At 60.9% G+C, this 19,071-nt stretch overlaps 1 protein-coding gene across 1 annotated transcript; it reads left to right on the top strand.

Moving 5' to 3' along the window:
* Positions 1–21: 21 nt before the first annotated feature.
* LOC109285894 (cadherin-related family member 5) lies at positions 22–18,783 on the top strand. The gene is made up of 15 exons (XM_059725631.1): positions 22–919; positions 6,324–6,413; positions 6,570–6,775; positions 7,607–7,666; positions 7,771–7,863; positions 8,061–8,147; positions 8,227–8,337; positions 11,018–11,188; positions 11,288–11,378; positions 12,717–12,823; positions 12,974–13,174; positions 13,409–13,540; positions 13,730–13,808; positions 13,980–14,173; positions 17,447–18,783. The coding sequence occupies exons 2-15, from the start codon at positions 6,350–6,352 to the stop codon at positions 18,143–18,145; spliced, it is 2,295 nt and encodes a 764-aa protein (XP_059581614.1). The 5' UTR covers positions 22–919; positions 6,324–6,349; the 3' UTR covers positions 18,146–18,783.
* The last annotated feature ends 288 nt before the right edge of the window (positions 18,784–19,071 follow it).

Below are 19,071 nucleotides of genomic sequence, written 5' to 3'. Positions count from 1 at the left end.
TGATGGGAGCTTTTCCCACCCCAGCGACGCATGCTGGGAGCTATGCCCCCCCCGGGCAGTGCATGCTGGGAGCACCTCCCTCAGTGATGCATACTGGAGCCAGGGGTGTTCATGAGGAGAGACCCCCCCCCAGCTCTTCCTCCTCCCCCCAAATCCTGCCCCAGCCCCGTGCCTCCCCCACGCCAGCGATGCCCCCTCTGCCTGCCAAGCCTCAGTTTACCAGCACCCAGGGAGCTCCTTTCCCCCCCAGGCAGAGCATGCTGGGAGTTCTGCACCCCCCAAGCAGTGCATGCTGGGGGCCTGTTGGGGTGCAGTGCCCGAAGTGGGGGAGGCTGCGGGGTAGGGCAGAGACATCACTCCTTTCCATCACCCCATTTTGCGGAGGGGGAAACTGAGGCAGGCAGCAAGTGACGTGGCTTCGCCCAGAACCTAGGCATCCTGGCTTGTCCCCTCCTGTCCCCGCAAGCCCCCAGGCCCCTCCCTCCAAGAAAAGGACCCCAGGAGTCCTCCCCCCTCAAGCCCCGCATCAGCTCCCCAGGAAACAGCCCAGGCATCCTGCTCCCCACGAGAGACCCCTCCGCTCTCACCACTACCCAACACTGCCTCTCCAGCCCGGGATGCTGCCCCCCACTTGGAGGGGGGCAGCCCCCACATCCCTCCCCCCCCCCAGCTGTCAGCCAGGTCAATCCAATTACAGGCCCGGGAAGGGCTTTAGGCGGCCGCCCACCTGCCTGGGCCTCGCAGGGTTAACGCTGAGCCCGTGGCGGTGGCAGCTGCCACCTCCCGGTCCGAGTGGAGCCACGGCCACGAACCCCCAGCCACAGCCACGGCCACGATCCAGCCACGGGCCACGAGCCGTGGCAGGCACCGGGCGCACCTGAGCCGCGCGGGCACCGGAGCAGAGCCGGACCCCTGCAAGGTAAAGCCAGGGGATGGGGTGGGGAGGGGGTGTCTCTGAATAATGGGGGGGTTAACTGCCCCCTACCACCCACCCGCCCCGTGGCTGGGCTGGGGGCCAGGCCCGGACACCTGGGCTCTCTGCCGGCCGGGGTCACTGGGTGACCTTGGGTGGCCGAGGACTGGGTTGCAGCGGGGTGGGGGCTGCAGCGAGCTGACCCTGCCGGGGGGCTGGGGAGTCTCTCATGGCCTTTGGGGGGCTCGGGAAGGACCTGCCGTGAGGACACCTGGGTTCCCCAGCTGGAGGGGCAAAGCTGGGGGTTGCTTGGGGGGGGTGGGGGGAGGTCTTGGCTGTATCGTGTGGGTGATGGGGGGCTGGCAGGGGGGGTTGTGGGGCACAGGACTCCTTGGTTCCTCCACTGGACCCTGCAGGGTGGGGGGAGCCTGCAAGTTAGCCCCGGCAGGATCAGGACTCCTGGGCTCTTTTGGTTACAGCAGCAGAGCTGGGGGGGCCCGGACCCCTGGGTTCATTGCTGTGGAGGGGGCAAGCTGTGCCCTGATCCTGTGCACTTGCTGGCAGGGTTGGGGGGCAGGGGTTGGGGGTCAGAGGTCGTGCCTGGGGGGTCGTGGGGCCTGGTTTAGGTTGGGGGAGGGGGCACAGAGGGGTCTCCGCAGGCCAGGGCAAGGGCTGCGTCTGGCAGCAGGGCAGTGACCCGGGGTGGAGGGAAGGAGCCAGGGGGCATCTGCCTGGGAGCTGGGAGGAGACAATGCCCCCCCCCAGCATGGGGACTGGGGGTGAGGAAGGTGTGACATGGGGCAAGTTGGACGAGGGGCCAGGTGGCTCAGTGCACATGCAGAGGTGTGCATGCACATGTGTGTGTGGGTGCATGTGTGTGGGTGTTCTTGGAGGGGTAGGGGCATGTGTGCAAGTGTGTGTGCGAGCATGTGTGAGGAACAGAGGAGAATGGGTGTGTGTAAGCAATCCATGGGTGTGCATGTGCACATGCATGACATGCACCCGCACGTGTGTGTGTGCACCTGTGTGCATGTAAGGGGTTGTGTGCACATGTGCAGGTATGGGGGTGTGCATGTAGCGGGCTGTCTGTGTGCGCGTGCAGGCATGTGTGTGCATGTGTAGGGGAGAAACAGGTGTGTGTGCTGCACGTGTGAGGTGCATCTGTGTGTATGTGTGCAGGTGTGCATGTGTAGGGGATGTGCACATGTTCATGTGTGTGGGTGTGTATGTGGAGGGCTGTGTGTGCATGTGCGCATGTGCGTGTGCATAGCAGAAACAGGTCAATTCATGCATGTGAGCCCTCTGTATTTATGCAGGTGCTCAAGTTGCACCCACATGTGTGTAGAGGTGTGCATGTTTGTACACACATTCATGCACAGGCATGTGTTTGCACTGAGATGTAGAAGCTACTGCATGTATGACAGCAATCAGGGTATGTGCACACGTGTATGTGTGTGTGCATGTGTGTGTGTGTGCATGTGTGTGTGTGTGCGTGAGGTGCACCCACATGTCTATGTGATGCCCCTGTCTGTGTGTGAGCATGAGGGACCAAGCCTGTGCGGTGTGTGCATGACAGCAGCGTCCTGTGCATGTGTGACCAGAAAGACCCACGTGAGACAGCAAGGCAGATTGGTACGTGTGTGTGTGTGTGTGTATACATGTGTGTGAGAGAGAGATCAGTGCGTGTGTGAGGTTGACAGAACTCCATGTGTGGGAGGGCAGGGGGGTGTGCAAATAGGGCAACGGGACCCACATGTGTATGAGAAAGAGCCAGCTCGCCATGCATACATACGTGTGTTCATGTGCACACGCATGTGCATATGTGTATGTGTGCACAGGTGTGCATGTCCCATGCATGGGCCCCTCTCCCATGCACCCACGTGGAAGGAGATATCTCCCCTGCCTGTCATGGCCAGGGTTGAGGGAGGAGACCAAGGGGACACAAGGGGGGCAGTGGCAGGGCCTGGCCTTGCCCAAGGGCCAGGTGCTGCGGGCACAGCGAGCTGCACGTCTGGGTGTTGCCTGGTGCCAGCTGTGCCACCCGCCCCGTATTGTGGGTGCTTGGGACCAGGAGAGACTCTGCCCTGCAGTCCCACTGTGCCTCAGTTTCCAAGGAGCAAATGAATGGGCACCTTGGTAGGCAGAGGTGTATGTGTGTGTTTGGGCATGCCTATGGGTGTGTGTGTGAGTGTCCAGGTGGCCGTGCATTTGTGCGTGCCCATGTGTGCATGTTTGCAGGCGCCTGTTCCTGTACACGTGTGTTCACATACACATGTGTGTGCCTGCCTTAGTGTCCACGTCTTTACACCGGGGAGGCAAGGGGTTGCGAGTGTCTGTGTGCGTGGGTGTGGGTCTGTGTGTGTGCCTAAGGGGGTGTGTGGGGGCACACGTGTTTGTGCATATATATGCATGTCCGTGTTAAAGCATGTGTGCATGCGTGCACTTTTGTATGTGTCCATGGGTGTGCGTATGTGTGTGTTCATGTGTGTTTGTGGGTGTGTGTGTTTATATGTGTGTCTGTGTGTCCATGTGCGCACATGTGCATTTGTGTATGTGTGTCCATGGGTGTGAGTATGTGCTTGTCTGTGTGTGTGTGTTTCCATATTGAAGTCTGTGTGCATGTGTGTTGTACGTGTGTCCATGGGTGTGCATATATTTGTGTCCGTGTGTGTGTTTGTGCATGTCTACGTCCAAGTCTGTGTGTGTACGTGCTTGTATGTTTGTGTTTCCATGTATGTGTGTTTACATGTCCAAGTTTGTGTGTGTGTTTGTGTGCATGTGTGTTTATGTGCATGTCTATGGTTGTGTGTATATGTGCATCCATGTGTGGATGTCTCTGGTCGCGTGCGAGCGCGCATGTGTGTGTGCACGCACGTACTTCTGTATGTGTTCATGGATGTGTGTATATGTGTGTCCATCTGTATGTGTTCATTTGTGTTTGTGAGGGTGTGTATATGTGTGTGTGCACACGCACAGGTGCATTCATGTATGTGTCCATGGGTGTGCACATATGTGTGCCTGAGCGTGCATGTCCATGTTCAAGTCTGTGTGCATGTATGTTGTGTGTGTGTCCATCGGTGCGCATACACGTGTGTCCGTGTACATGTGTGTGTTTCTGCATGTCTGTGTTCAAGTTTGTGTCTGTATGTGCCTGTGTGTATGTGTGCATGTCCATGTTCAAGGCTGTTTGCGGTATTGTGTGTGTCTGTGGGTGTCTGTGTGTTTTTGTGCATGTCCACGTTCAAGTTTACGTGTGTGTGTATGTGTGTTTCATAGATTCATAGATGTCACGGGCCGGAAGGGGACTCGCAAGGTCATCGGGTCCAGCCCCCTGCACCAGGCCGGAAAGACAAGTGGGGTCGGGGGACCCGGGCGAGGTGACCGTCCCGTCTCCTCTTGAAGATTTGCAGGGACGGCGATTGCACCACCTCTGCAGGGCTCTTGTTCCAGTCTGGACACCCTGACTGGAAAGAAGTTTTTCCTAGAGTTGAGCCTGAACCGATCTTCCAGGAGTTCGTGGCCGTTACTCCTGGTTCTCCTCTGGGGCGCCCTGGGGAACAGTTGCTCACCGAGCCCTTGATGCACTCCCCTAGGGTAGTGGTAAGCTGCTACCAGGTCCCCTCTCAGCCGCCTTTTCCTCAGGCTGAAGGGTCCCAGGCCCCTCGGCCTGTCCTCGGATGGCTTGCCGTGTACGATTCTGGCTCTTCTCTGGACTCTCTCAAGCTTGTCCACGTCCTTGTTGAAGCGTGGTGCCCAGAACCGGACGCAGTGCTCCAGCTGTGGTCTCACCAGTGCCCAGGAGAGCGGAAGAATCGCCTCCTTGCTTTTGCTGGAGATGCATCTATTGATGCACGCCAGAGTATTATTTGCCCTCCTGGCTGCAGCATCTTGATGAGTTTTTCTAGGATTTTTCCCTGGGATAGAAGTTAGGCTGATTGGCCTATAGTTGCCCGGGTCCTCCCTCTTCCCCTTCTTGAAGATGGGCACAACATTGGCCCTTCCCAGTCCTCAGGGACCTCCCCTGAGCACCACGGGTTGTGGAAGTTTCACCAGAGGTCCCGCGATGACCTCGGCCAGCTCCCTCAGCACTCTTGGGTGAAGTTCATCCAGTTCTGTTGACTTATAAACGTCCAACTTTTCTAACTGAGCTCGGCGTCCACCGTAGGAAGGCAGTCATTCCCACCATCTGATCCTTATTTTTCATGATTTTCCTTTTGGTCCGGTGAAATACTGAGGCAAAGTGGGCATTCGGGGGTTCAGTTTTTTCCTGAGTATCGGTTACCAGCCGTCCCGAGGTGTTGAGCAGGGCCCCATGCTCCCATTTGCTTTCCTTCTGCTCCCTACCCTCGATATTCGGGTTGCTCACCGGATCGTCTCCTTTGGCCAAGACCAAGTCCAGGAGAGCGCTGCCCCTGGCTGGCCCTTGCACTTGGGGGGTCAGGTAGAGCTCTTCGATACAGGTCAAGAAGCTACATGACCAAGCCAACCTGGCCAAGTGTTCCTCCCAAGCGATGTCTGGGTCACTGAAGTCGCCTGTGATGACTTTGGAGCCAGTGTTGGTCTCTAAGGTGTACTGCTCCCTCACATAGACAGCAACACCTCTGCCTTTTTTCCCTACTCGGTCCCTTCGGTGCAGGGTGTAGCCCTCGATGGCTACACTCCAGTTCCTTTTTGGGTCCGTGTCCTGCAACTGGGAGCACAGATTATTTGTGCGGAGAGGACCCCTTGGCTTGTCCACCCCACTGATCGCTACCCCGTGCTCCTCATCCACGTGGGCACGGGTGACCCGAGCCTGAGACGACCGTCTTCCAGGCAGCTCCGGGCGGATCTTTGTGGCAGGTCTTCTTCGTGGCCACCTTCTCCTTCACCTTCTTCTTCTCTCCTTCTTTTTCCTGGCGTCAGGTCTGGCAGTAGCCATCGATGTAGTCTGCTCCTCGAGCTCCCGCACCCGGCTTTCCAGGGACTCCACTAGGGAGCATACCCGCACGTGTGTGTATGTATGTAGGTATGTGTGTGCATGTCCATATTTGTGTGTGTGCTGGTGTGCATGTGTGTTGGTGTGCATGTCCATGGGTGTACATAGGTGTGTATGTTTGCACAGGTCCATGTTCAAGTTTGTGCGTGTATAGGTGTGTGTGCTTGTCTATGTTCATTTGCGGTGCGTCGATGGGCATGTCCATGGGTATGTATATACATGTGTGTGTGTCCCTGTGCGTTGTCTGTACACGTGCACCTACATCTCCAAGTGGTTGTGCATGGGTGTGCCCATATTCAAGCACATGTGTCCGTGCATGTGTGTCCATGTGCACATGTGGCACCACAGCCCAGTCCTGCACTGCAGGGCCCTGGCCGGACCCAGGCGCCCAGGCTCTTTATCTGGCTCAGCCCCCTCCCCACCTCTTTCTTGCAGGCCGCGGCCTCGCTGCACCGCGCACCATGCCCGGCGGTGCTGGCAGTGCCCTGCTCCTGGCCCTCAGCCTCTCCTTCCACCTGTCCCCAGGTAGGAGGCACCCGAGGGGGGGACACGGGGTCCGGACCCCCTGCCCGTGGGCCATGCGGCTGGTCCTAGGGGGGCAGGATTAGTCCTGGGACCCCCGCGGTGGCACTGGGGCAGGATGCAGTGCCAGCTGCCGCAGCTGCCACACTCTGTGCCCAGCCGCCCCAGACCAGTGCAGCAAAGGCAGCAACGTCTTCACGGAGCTGCCCGAAAACAGCGCCAACGGCACGGCCGTGGCCACACTGGCGCTGCCCGCTGCTGGCAGTGTCAAGCTGTGCCTCAGCGGTGCTGACGCCACCTGGTTCTACCTGGACGGCCGGACCGTGCGGCTGCAGGCAGCACCTGGTGCCCCGCTGGACCGCGAGGTACGAGGTGCATGCCCCCAGACCTTAACCCCATGCCCCTGGAGGTGCCAGCTGGTGCAGGGTACCCCCAGCTGCCCCCAGGCCTCCAGATGCCCCCCCCCCAGCATCCCAAAGGGTTGCATGCACACTCACAGAGCACACGGACACTCACAAACACATGCAGAGATATGCAGACATGCAGCTACATGCACATATGCAAGCAGGCCAGCATGCACACAAGCATGCGTGCACACACAGACAGAACACAGCCACTCAGAAACGCACGCAGACACATACAGGCACGCTCACAGGCAGGCATGCACACACATGCACAGGACACAAATTCACAAACACACACAGGTGTGCATGCTCTTACCCACATGCATGCTTGGACACGTACACACACACAAGCAAGCACATGTGCATACATGTGCAGAGACTCACAAACACATGCACAGGCACATGGCTACACACATGCACACAGGCAGGCATGCACCCACACACACTTACAAGACAGACTCACAAACACACAGATGTGCAATCCCACACCTGCATGCACACTTAAACACACAGAGGCAAGCATGCATGCACACAACACACAGGACACAGAGACTCACAAACGCACTCAGACCTGCACAGGTGCATGGCTACACACACGCATGCACACATGCACACAGAACACAGACCTGGGGCACCCAGGGGAGATCCCAAAGCTGGGCCATGGCACAGATGTGCCTGCCCGGGGGCACCATGTCATGCCAGGGGCTGGGGCTGGAGGTGCCCGTGCCCCCGGGGGGGGGTGATGGGGTCAGGGTGCGGGGGGGTCCTCACGCCTGTGCTCGGGGCCGGCAGGCGCTGGAATCCCCGGTGCTGATGGTGGCCCTCACCTGCTCCGAGGACGGCTTCTCCCCGGTAAGCTTCTCCCCTCCTGCAGGGGCTTCGGATGCCTCTCCTCCCCCCCCCCCCCCCCGGCCACCCGGGGGTGCATGGGGGGTGCTGATGCTGCCCACCCCCAGGTGGAGTACCGCCTCGTGGTGCAGGTGCTGAATGAGAACGACAACCGGCCCCGCTTCCAGCCTGGCCCCGAGCTCACCCACAACGTCAGCGAGGTGACCCCTGAGCTGGGGGGCCTGGGGTGCTGTGCCCGCATGTGGCACCAGCCTGATGGGGGGCAGAGGGGTGGGAGCCCAGAGGCTGCAGTGAGGGGCCTGGCTTGAGCTCTGGGGGTGACGGTGTCCCTGGGGGGAGATTGGGGGCACAGGGCTGGCTCTTACCCCCTTCCCCCCCATCCCCTGCCCTGGTCCAGCTAGTGGCCGTGAACTCCGTGGTCTTCACGACGCAGGCTGAGGATGGCGATGGCGATACCCTCGTCTACGTGATCGACGGTGCCTCGGTGAGCCCCTGCCCCCGGGTCTGGGCTGAGTGTTGGGGGGAGCTTGGTGCCACCCTCGTGCCCGCTCTGTGCCCCCCAGGCGGACGCCAAGCACTTCCGCATCGACCTGCCCAACAGCGGGAGGATCGTCCTGGCCAAAGCGCTGGACTTCGAGACTCGGCGCCAGCTTGACTTCGTGGTCCATGCCGTGGTGAGCCATGCCCCCCGTGCCCACCCAAGGGTCCCGGCAGCCACCGTGGCCTGAGCCCCACTGGGCGTCCCGGGGCCAGGAGTCCAGCCACGCAGGCTGCCCACGCGTGGCCCCCTCAGCTTAGGGAAACCAGGGTCTCGTGGTGTCCCCCCAGCAGCAGAAAGGATGCAGAGCAAGACGGCTCCCTGTGCAAGAGATGCATGTGAGAGATCCGTGTGTGTGCACGTGTTGGTGCATGCATGTACATGTGTGCACATCTGTATGGCAGACCCATGCATGTGGGTCTTGATCTGCCTGTGTGGGAATGATCCACCTGGGTGTGCCTGCATGTGCCTGGGAGTGCGATTGGGCATGTGCATGTGCACATGCATACATGTGTGTGTGCACATGTGTGGGTAGGCATGGGGGTGGGTGTATATGTGCATGGGTCCTAGGTGGATACGTGTGTGTGTGTGTTTGTGTGGGTCTAAAGTGGGTATGTGTGTGTGAGTGGCTCCCACGTGTGTGCATGCATGTGTGTGAGTGCCTGCGTGTGTGCATGCCCCATCCCCCGCACCCTCCCTTCAGCCGGCTCCGAACGGCTTGTTCCCAGGCCCTCGGGCCCCAGGCAGCTAATTGGGGGTGACGTGATCTCGTCAGCGCCCGTCTGCTCTGTGCTAATGAGCTCCGTCCTGGGGTTTAATCTCCCTAATGGGCCCCACCAGCTGGGTGGGGAGGGGGCTGCTGACACGGTACCTCCCCCCCACTCCCTGCTCACGTCCCCAGCCCCCAGCACCGCAGGGCATCGGGATCCCTCCGGGTGCCCCCAGCCCCCCACCCTCCTTTGCTGTGTCTGTGGGGTGTGGGGGGCATGCGGGGCTGGTGACCCCCACCCTCACCATCCCCTTCTCTTGCCCCTGCACGTGTCAGACGCTCCCTTGGCTCAGGGTGTGTGTGGGTGGCGGGGAGGGGAGGGGAGGGTCAGCGGGTCACAGGCGGGCACATGTATGTAGGGGGGTGTGTGTGTGTGTGTGTGTAAATGGGTCCCAGGTGGGTGCATGGCTGGCTGGACGTGTGTGTGTGTGTGTGTGTGTGAGAGAGAGAGTGCATGTCTATGCGTGAATATGTGTGTGCATGCATGTGTGTGTGGGTGGGTGAACATGCACCACCCCCTCCCCGCTCCCGTGGGCTGTCAGGTTCATGCATGCGTGTGTATATGTGCGTGTGTGGGGGCACGTGGTCTGCAACCACCGAGACCTGGTGATTTGGCCCTCTCACTGCTTTGGAGACTTCTTGTTCTGAGCCCAGAGATGCCCAGCGTGTGCCCGTCTCTCCAAGCCCTGCCATTGTTTAGGCTTCATTCAAATTTATTTGAGACTTACTCAAATGCTGGACCCTGGCACGCTCTTCCTTTGGTCTGGAAATCACCGGCAATGCTTTTCTTATTCGTGAGACAACGCTGACAATGACACGGGTTTTTTCTGATCTCCAAGACGGACGTTGGCACCGGAAATGCCCCACGTTATGTCTCCAAATGGCTTTGACTTCCTCACTAGAGCTTCCTCAAAGGCGCTGGATCTGTCAGAAAACCCCAGCTTATCCCAATGCGTTGTGCAGCTCAGACCAATTAACTAATGAACTGAAGGCAGCGCCAGCCACGAGCTTTGTTAATGAATTGAGTTGGCTGTATCCGGTCACTTCCAGGCTTTAGAGCTTGTCCTCAGCCCCTTGCTTGTCTTGGGAGCTTGGGGGAGCACAGCAAGGCTCCCAGGGGGGACTGGTTGCAGCCAGGTTAGGCCCCGGGTCTCTCTGTGTGTGCAGAAGGGGGCCTTGCCCTCCAGAGTCGGGGGATGTGTAGCCAGGCCCCGGGTCCACGAGCACAGGCAGGGAGTCCCACTGGGGCAGTGGCCCGCTGCAGTCGAACGTCTGCTGCAAACTGATGTTGCTGGAGTGATTCACCCTCAGGCCTGGTTCGTCTGTGTTGGCACGGCGGGCACAGGGGCTCGGTGCCCGGTCAAGAGGAGAGCTGTCCTCCGCAGCAGTCAGGCTGGATTGGCCCGGCGCTGGAGGATCTCAGCATCCCTGGGAGACAGAGTTTGAGCAAGCCATGTTTTCCCACGGTGTACAGGGAGGGATGGAGGGATGGATGGATGGATGGATGGAAAGATAAGTGTGTATGGATGGGTGTGTGGAGATGGGTGGATGGGTGTGTATGGGGACGGACGGATGGACAAACGGATGGACAGATGGTTGGATGGATGGATGGAAATTTGAGTGTGTATGGATGGGTGTGCATGGGAATGGATGGATGGATGGATAGATGGATGGAAAGATAAGTGGGAATGGATGGGTGTGTATGGATGGGTGTGTGGAGATGGGTGGATGGGTGTGTATGGGGATGGATGGATGGACAGATGGATGGATGGATGGATGGATGGATATAAATGGGGCTGACTAGGGAGGGTAGACGTGTGTGGACCCAGCACCGCAGGGCAGTGCCCAGCTCAGTGCAGCGCCCAGCACGCCAGCCCAGGGCTCTCCAGGCCCCACAGGCTGCCAGCAGCAGCTGCGTCATGGGGGCCGTGGCTGGCACAGGCTTGGCCCCCGGCTGCTGGCAGCTCCATGGTGCGGCAGGGAGCCCAGCCTGGCCCGCAGGGGCCGGGGGCGGCTCCCTGGCACTGATGCCTCATGCCACTGCAAGGAGATGAACACCAAGGAGCGCTACAAGGCCTCAGCCCACATCCACGTCAACGTGCTGGATGGGGATGACCAGTACCCCCAGTTCCTGCCCTGCCGTGCCCTGCTCCCTGCCACGGCCAGCGTGTGCCTCAGCCCCATCTACACTGCCAACATCACCGCTGGCCGGGCCCAGGTGAGCGCGGTGGTCGGAGTGACATCTCTCACCCCCTCCCCTTGCAACCTCCGGGGCTGGGGGCAGGCAGGAGGACTCACCTGTCCACCCCTCTTCCAGGTGAGGCCTTTGCACTTCCTCCCTGGTGCCATCCATGCCGAGGACGGGGACCACGGCCTGAAGGCTGCCATCACCTACTCCCTCCTCCCAGGTACCAAGCGAGTGGCGGGGGCACCGTGCCTGGCCTGGCCTGGGGGCCAAAGGGACCCAGGCACATGCATCCATGTGCACAGACACACATGTGCAGCCACCTGTGCATGCACAGACCCACGCAAGCAGTCATGCACACAGGCCCACATGTGCTCAAAACACATGTGTTGCTGTGTGTGCAGGCACATGCATATGAACCCTGTTGTGAAGGCAGACACTCGAATCAGGGGCCCACAGGCTCATGCCTGCGCACACACAGGCAACTTCCTAGAGGCACACGTCCACATGTGCATGCAGGCATGCACACCCATGCAGCGGCACGCATGTGGGCAGGCGTCTGCAGCCTGTCACGTGCAACTCAGCACAGCTGTGGGCATTTCAGGGGACAGAACTGGAGCCAGGGCCCCTTGGGCTGTGCCAGGGCAGGTCTGACACCCTAGATGGGTCACAGAGACCAGAGCCCAGGAGCTTTCACCCCTGTTCCCTCCTCCCCTGCTCCCCCACCACCCGCCAGCCCTAGTCTGGGGGATTTTGCCTTCTTCCGCAGCGGGGACACGACTTCGGCCCAGGCTCTCTGCAATGTCCATGACCCGCCTGGCCGCAGCAGGGCATTGGCAAAGGTTTTTGCCTGGTGCAAAAAGCAGCCTGCAGGGCTGAGACATGGGAGAGGGATGTTACTAGGAAGGCAGCATGGCAGAAGCCAGACTAGCTTAACTAATGGAAAATCAAGACCGTTGGAGAGCAGAGCGGGGCGTTAATGCCTCTGGAGTGGGGAGAGATTAGCAGGAATCAGGGGGACATGACATCCAGTGATGGCCTCACACCATTTAGGGAATGGGGGTGCAGATGGTGCGGTGCCCTCTCCCCAATAAAACAACACGTCGTTTTCTCCAGTGAAGCCGGCGCTTGTGCACCAGGGACCTGGGGTGGGGTTATTCCATCCCAGATCCAACCAAAATGTCACATCACTGGGATGAGTGCAAAGCCCCGAGCCGGGCTGCGAAATAGGAGCTTCGTGACCAGGAGCAGCCAACAGGCAGCTTCACTCAGCACCTGGCACATCAGGGGTTAAACGCTGGGACACCCTAACCCCGGCACCCTCCAGCAGGCAAAGGGTTAATCGGGGTGCAGGGTGCCACAAATGCCAGTTCAGCCCTTAGTGCGGTGTGTCATTGGGCCCATAGCGCTCCCAGCTGATGGGGAGTCGCCTGGCACATACTGGCAGCCACGGCTCCCCAGCCCCTAGTCTGGCCAAGGCTTCCCAGCATTGCACCCCATGCTCCGTGCCCTTGCTGCATTGGGGTCCGTGTCCCACCCCAGGTGCCTGCTCTGCCCCCAGGCCCCTACAGCGGCTGGTTCCACGTGAACAACGCGACGGGCGCCGTCACCTTGCTGCGGCCCCTGGATGGCCCTGGCCTCCCGCCCGCCGTCACCCTGCAAGTCATGGTGGGTCTGGGGCATCAGGGGCTGGGACACGGTGCATGGAGGCTGGGGTGAGGGCTGGATTGGGGGTTGCATGCCAGGCTGGGGGCTACGAGGGCCGGGACTGGGGGTGCCCTCAGGGGTGCCCACCCAACCCAGCCCTGGTCTCCACAGGCCGCACAAGTGAACGACGCCACGAAGTTCGCGGTGGCCGAGGCACGGGTGCGAGTCCTGGCTCCCAACCGGCACCCGCCACGCTTCGCCCACCCACGCTACCCGGCATTCGTGCGCCAGGGGCCCCGGACCGCTACGCTGGCTACCACCTACGGCGGCCGTGTGCTGGCCCTGCACGCCGCTGACCGTGACTTCCCTGACGTGAGTCATCCCAGACCCCCCAGGCCTGGCTTCCCCGCAACCCCTGCTTTGGACATCCAGCTTGGGGTCTGTCCCGGCCCCATGGCCCCCCGCAAGCAGCCGTGTCTCGTGGTACTGCCTCTGTGGCATCCTGGGGGCTGCTTCGTGGGTCTTGGGGCGTGTAAGCCCCGGGGAGGGGGCAGTAGGGACCAGCCCCAGGCAAGGGGGGGTCTCACCTGGTGCCACCCCCTCCAGGGCTTCAACCCCTGGATCCGGTACCGCCTGGCGCTGCCAGCCAATGCCTCTGAGCTTTTCCAGCTCATGCCCAATGGGCTGCTGGTGGCCCGTGCAGACCAGCTGCAACCCTCGCAGCACTTCCTCCTGCAGGTGAGAGCTGAGGGGCACCAACCCCCCCACCCACCCCTGTCCACTGTGGTCTGGGCACCTTTCCAGCTGGAGGTATAAGCCCCCTGCTCTGCCCCTGGCACCTCCATCAGGGTGGCTGGCATTGGCGCCACGGCCTTAGGTGTCCACTGGTGCCTGTGGGAACGGGGTCAGAGCTGCTTCTGCCCCCAGGTCATCGCGCGGGATGAGGAGTCGGGGGAGGTGACCAATACCACAGTGGACATTGAGGTCCTGAGGCCTGGCCAGGCAGGTAGGGACTGGCTGGGGACACCATGGGGCTTCCCTTGCGCACCCCATTCATGGGCACATGTGTCTGTGTACTGGTAGGTGTGTGCATGGGCATGGGTGGAGGGAACAGGGGAGGTGGCCCTGGGGCCACCCCTGGCCCTACTGCCCACTGACGGGCTCCTGCTCCCCACAGCCCCCCAGGACCCGGTGGAGGCGGGGCAGGAGCAGAGCCCACCAGACGTGGCAGTCATCGTGGGCACGCTGGGGGGGTTGCTTCTGCTGCTGGGCCTGCTGCTGGGCCTCGTCATATGTGCTGTGCGCAAGTGCCCAGACGAGGATGAGTCCCTGGACCGGGCATCCCTGACCATGGAGAAGCACCCCAACGTGGTAAGGCCCGGCGCCCAGGGATATGGGGGGCCACCGGGACAGGAAGGTGGCAGGGTTGGGGGGGGGGGGGGCACTGCCTGGGCCACATGGGCTGGCAGAGCTCCTGCTGAACAAGGCTGCAGCTTCTGCCTACATGTGTGTATATGTGTGTACATGTGTGCATGCATGTATGTGTAAGTAAACAGGCATATGTGTACGGGCCTGGGTGTGGATGGGCTTGCGTGCACCTATGTGTTTATGTGTGCATATGCACATGTGCGCACATTTATATTAGCATGCATGTGTGTACATAGGTGCATACATGTGCATGTGTGTGCATGTACAGGTAGATACACACATGCAAAGGCATGCATGTGTGTGTATTTATGTATATGTGTGTGTGTGCGTACACATACATGTGTATAGATGTGTGTATGCAAGTGGATGTGCACATTCATATCTGCATGCATGTGTGTGTACATACATGTATGCATTCACGTACATATGCAGGTGGATGCACGCATGCAAGGGCATGCATATGTGTGTATCCATGTATATGTGTGTATGAGCAGGTATGCACATACACATACAGCTGTATCTTTGCACATACACATACAGGTGTATCCAAAAGTATGTGCATTCATAATTGCATGCATTTGCATGTACATGTGTGCATGCACATGTGCATACATGCATGTGCATGCATGCATGTGGGTGTATGTGCATGCGTGTGCCAGTGCATGCATATGTGTGTATCCATTTGTGTGTGTAGGTGCATGTACGTGTGTGGCGGGCCAGTAGGGGGTGCTCCTGCGCTGAGCCGCCCACCTCACTGCGCCCGACTGCCTTCCAGGCTCGGCGTGCCTCCCTGGGGTGCCTCACATCCAGCCAACCCCCTTCCTGGAGCACACTCGCTAGCCTGGGGGTAAAGCAGCCACCCCCCAGGGATGAGCTTGATTCTGGCTCTGCGTGCCCTGGGTAACACAGGTCTAGTCGCCCTCAAAGGTACTTCACTCACTTCAAGCACTTGGGGGTGCTTCCCTCAGTCGGAAGCACAAGTAGTGGTCTCCCTTAGTCAGCCGAACCAAAGGGACCCCAAGGCATAATCTAGACCCACTCCCAATAAGTCTCCTACACTAGGTACAAAGGAGAACTTTATTGGTTACAAGGAGCAGAGTTGGAATAGGCTACAGGTAGAGCAATATCAGAGGAATCCCATAGAGCAAACAGGGTGGCTGGGTAGCCTTTGATCTCGTATCTGAATTACTGCAAGCTGTATATCTAGTTGGATCTCAGGTAGCTTACTCACAAGTACCATCCGGAGGCTGATGGAGATTCCCTCTGGAGGCAGGCAGTTCCTTGATCATGAGTTTTGAGAGCGAGAGCAAGTTTCAGATGGCACAGCTCTTCTCTATCTCCCAGTTTTCCTTATGGCTGCTGCCCCTTCCTCCTGGCAGTCCTTAACTTAAATAGCCCTTATGACCTCATTTACCTGGTCCAATGGAGGCCAGCACCTGTTGGCTGTCAGGCAACCAATTTGAAATGCATCACTGGTTGCTGGGCAGACTGGCAGTCTCTAGCCCACCAGGAAGGAAGCCCCTCACCCAGGTGTGTGATGCCAGTCACGTAGGCAGAGGGAGCAGGTTCCCCCCTCCCTCAGGAACGTATGCAGCTCAGGCTACCTAAAGAGACAGGGTAAGTAAGGGGGTGTACCCTCTGCAGGGCCCATCTTAACCGAATTGTCACAGACCAGTTTTTGGGGAGAAACAGAGGTGGCCTTTTGACACAACCTGCATGCACACACATTGGTGTAGATGTGCGTGTGCATTCATATTTGCATGCATGAGTGTGCATATGTATGTGTACGTGTGTGTGTGCATGCATGCACCCATGTATCTGTCCATGTGCCCCCCTACCCCATGGGGCATTTGCTGCCTGTGTTCTCGGGGCGTGGAGGGGTCAGCCCCTGCCAGCCTAGCCCACCTGTGCCATGCCGTGTCACACCTCCAGCCCGCCTCTGGCTGGAGAGATGCTGCTGGGTGCTCTGGTGAGGGCCAGGTGCCCCCCCCCAAAACCCTGCACCTGGGGTGGGGACTGGCAAGGACTAGGGCACTGGGGAAGTGCTGAGTGCCAGGGCTTCTGATGGGGTGCATGGGGGCAATGTGAACCCCTTGCACCCTGGAGGGGAGGGGGACGCTACTGCCTCCACCCCCAGCCCCATCCCAGCACTGCAGGGGCAGTGGGGGACACCTGGGTTCCCTCCTCGGCTCCAGGGGGTTGAGCTGGGAGCCAGGACGCCTGGGTTCCCTCCTCAAGGGGGGTTGTAATGGTTAAAGCAAGGGGGGGGTTGGGAGCTGGGGGTCCTGGCTGCCAACCCCAGAGAGGGGAGGGATTGAGCAGGTAGCACCGGTGGCGCTGGGAGCCCAGGCTCCAGGGTGCACTCACCCAGCTCTGAGAAGGCAGCAGCACCCAGTGGTTAGAGCTCTGCTACTTGGCCGTGTCCCTTCGCGGCTCCATGCCTCAGTTTCCCCAGGCAGGAGCAAGGCTGGCACCTCTTCTTCCTGCCCCCCTCCCCTCCCCTTGTCAGCTGCCCCGGTGTGGCCACAAGGCCTGGCACCCCCCCCCAATGCCCCTGCCCCACGCTGCCCTCGGCTGCGGTCTCACGCCTCTCGCCTCTCTCTCGCTCTCTGCCCTCGGCCCTGCTGCCCGCCAGAGCCTAAAGTGGTTCAAGACGGTGAGTGTCCCGGGACCGGGCCATGCCGTGCTGTGCCGTGCTGTGCCATGCCGTGCCATAGGACCTGCTTCGCGGGGTCTCTGCCTGCCAAGCATCGCGCCCCCTGCCCCTCCTCTGCCTCCATCCCTGCGGCTCCTGCCCATCCTTGGGGGGGTCGATCCTGCCCCGGCAGAGTCACCCCAGGAGCCGGGCCAAGCAGGATGCGCCGCCTGCTCCCACGAGCCTGTGGCATGTGCTGTGTGTCCTGTGTTCATACGTGTCTGCAGCTTCCCCCCCCCAGCACTACCAGTGCCATGTGCCCAAGGTCCCGTGGGCAAGGGGTGGGGGGTTAAATCACCCCCAGTTTTGCCCCCAACTCCAAGGCTGCTGGTCCCGGTGGTGTCCCCGGGGTGACTCTTTTTTGGGGGGGGGACAGGAAAAAAACCCAGGAGTCCTGGCTCACAGCCCCCCCGGGACACGGGAGGGGGCAGGACCAGCCTAGGGCACCCCAGTTCCCAACAAGTTTGGACCCCAGCCCCCCAGCTTGGGGGGGCTGACCCCTCTGCCCCCATCTCCTGCAGGTGACCCCAACCAAGACGGCCCCGGGCTCCGGCAGCCTGTTCTTCGAGAACGAGGGCTACAGCGACCTGGGGGACGAAGCCCCGGGGGGCTCCGGGGAGCCGGCCCCCCATGCTCACCCGGGGGGCAGGAGCGAGCCGGCCGAGACGGGCAAGCAGAGTGACACGGGCAGTGCCGGGGGTGGGCAGCTGGTGCCCAGCGCCACTGTGCCCAGCAAGGAGGGATGTGCCCACGGCGCCCTGGCCAACGGGACAACGCTGGAGCAGACAGGACACGAGGATGGCGTGGAGACGGAGATGGAGCCGGAGCCGGAGCCGGAGCCTGCCGAGGAATCCCCGGCTCCTGGCACCGAGGACACGGGAGCCTCCGGGATCCCGGAGCCGGAGCCTGGCAGACCTGCCCCGAGCAAGGCGGAGGCCTCGGAGAGCCCAGCCGAGCCCGGGGCGCAGGTGCCGGAGCTGCGCCCCGGGGTGGGCGAGCGGGGCCCCAGGGACACGGATGCGCCAGGCCGGGACCCTGAGACCATGGCCAAGCTGCCGGCGCTTCAGGAGGTCAACGAGGAGAGCCTGGAGGAGGAGGCAGCTCGGCCCCCCGCGCCCCGTGGCCCCTGGCCTCCTGCGCCCCCTGCGCCCCCGCCCCTGGGCAAGCCCCACATCCCCGCTCCCTTTGCACGGCTGCTGGAGGACTCCATCGAGTGCTAGCCCCCCCAGCGGCGAACGGGCTCCGACCCCCCCAGGCACCCCGGGGGGATCGCATCCCACGGCCGATCCAGGCCAGGCACCCATGGACTCCCTCGGGGCGCCAGGTCCCCTGGGAACCTCCTCGTTGCCCCCCTTTGGGGATTACTCTATTGTTTTTAAAGGAGTTCTCTTTTTTTTAATGGGCACATTGCTTCTTCATGCCCCACCCCCAGCTCTCCCAGTGACCGACCAGTATGGCTCAGCTGGGAGTGAGCTGCCACAACGCCGGCAGCACTGGGAGGCGTTTGTACGCCTCTGCTGTCTCCGGAGGGTCGGGGTCTCCCCTCCATCGGTGCCAGGGGGGCTGGGACTGCGGGTGTAGGTGCCCCCAGGGCTGGCAGGGGGCTGGAAGCTACCCCAACCCCAGCTCCCGGGCAGCTCCAGCACCAGTAAGCCTGGCTGGATCGTATACAGCGGTGCCTGTCCCTGGGGGTACACACAGAGGTGGGTGGGGGTCCCAAGCTGGGTTGGATGTGGGTGTCCTGCCTGGGCAGGGGGTAGGGATGCTGGATGTGTCCCTGCGGGCGCAGCTGCATGCCGGGGGCAGGCAGGGACCCCCCCCCTCTGGCTCCTTGGAGTGGGATTAAATGTGTCTTAAAGAGCCTGCAGCATGTCTGGTCCATGCCCCTCCACCCCACCAGGATGTCAGGATGCTGCCCTGCCTCAGTTTCCCTCCTGCACTGAGCAGCACCACGTGCCCGGGTGAACGGACCCCATCCCCCCCACCACGGCATGCCAGGGATCCCGGGCACTTCCCTGCGGTCTCCCTGACCCCCACCCCAGCCCCCTGTAGCCTTGGGGATTTTCTTCCTTTTTGTGCTGGCCTTTGCACAAGGAAAGTGTGCTGGGTTTAAGAAAAGATATCACATGGACTGGAAGAACCTGGG

Source organism: Alligator mississippiensis, chromosome 4 (genome assembly GCF_030867095.1).
Source record: "Alligator mississippiensis isolate rAllMis1 chromosome 4, rAllMis1, whole genome shotgun sequence".
Classification (NCBI taxonomy): domain Eukaryota; kingdom Metazoa; phylum Chordata; order Crocodylia; family Alligatoridae; genus Alligator; species Alligator mississippiensis.
The sequence above is the reverse complement of the archived record's forward strand: the minus strand, read 5'-3'. Positions and strand labels throughout refer to the sequence as shown.

Coding starts and splice junctions, on each gene's coding strand:
- LOC109285894 (XM_059725631.1), top strand. CDS start 6,350: ATGCCCGGCGGTGCTGGCAGTGCCCTGCTCCTGGCCCTCAGCCTCTCC. Junction 7,667..7,770: donor CCGAGGACGGCTTCTCCCCG/GTAAGCTTCTCC, acceptor GCCCACCCCCAG/GTGGAGTACCGCCTCGTGGT. Junction 13,541..13,729: donor CGCAGCACTTCCTCCTGCAG/GTGAGAGCTGAG, acceptor TTCTGCCCCCAG/GTCATCGCGCGGGATGAGGA.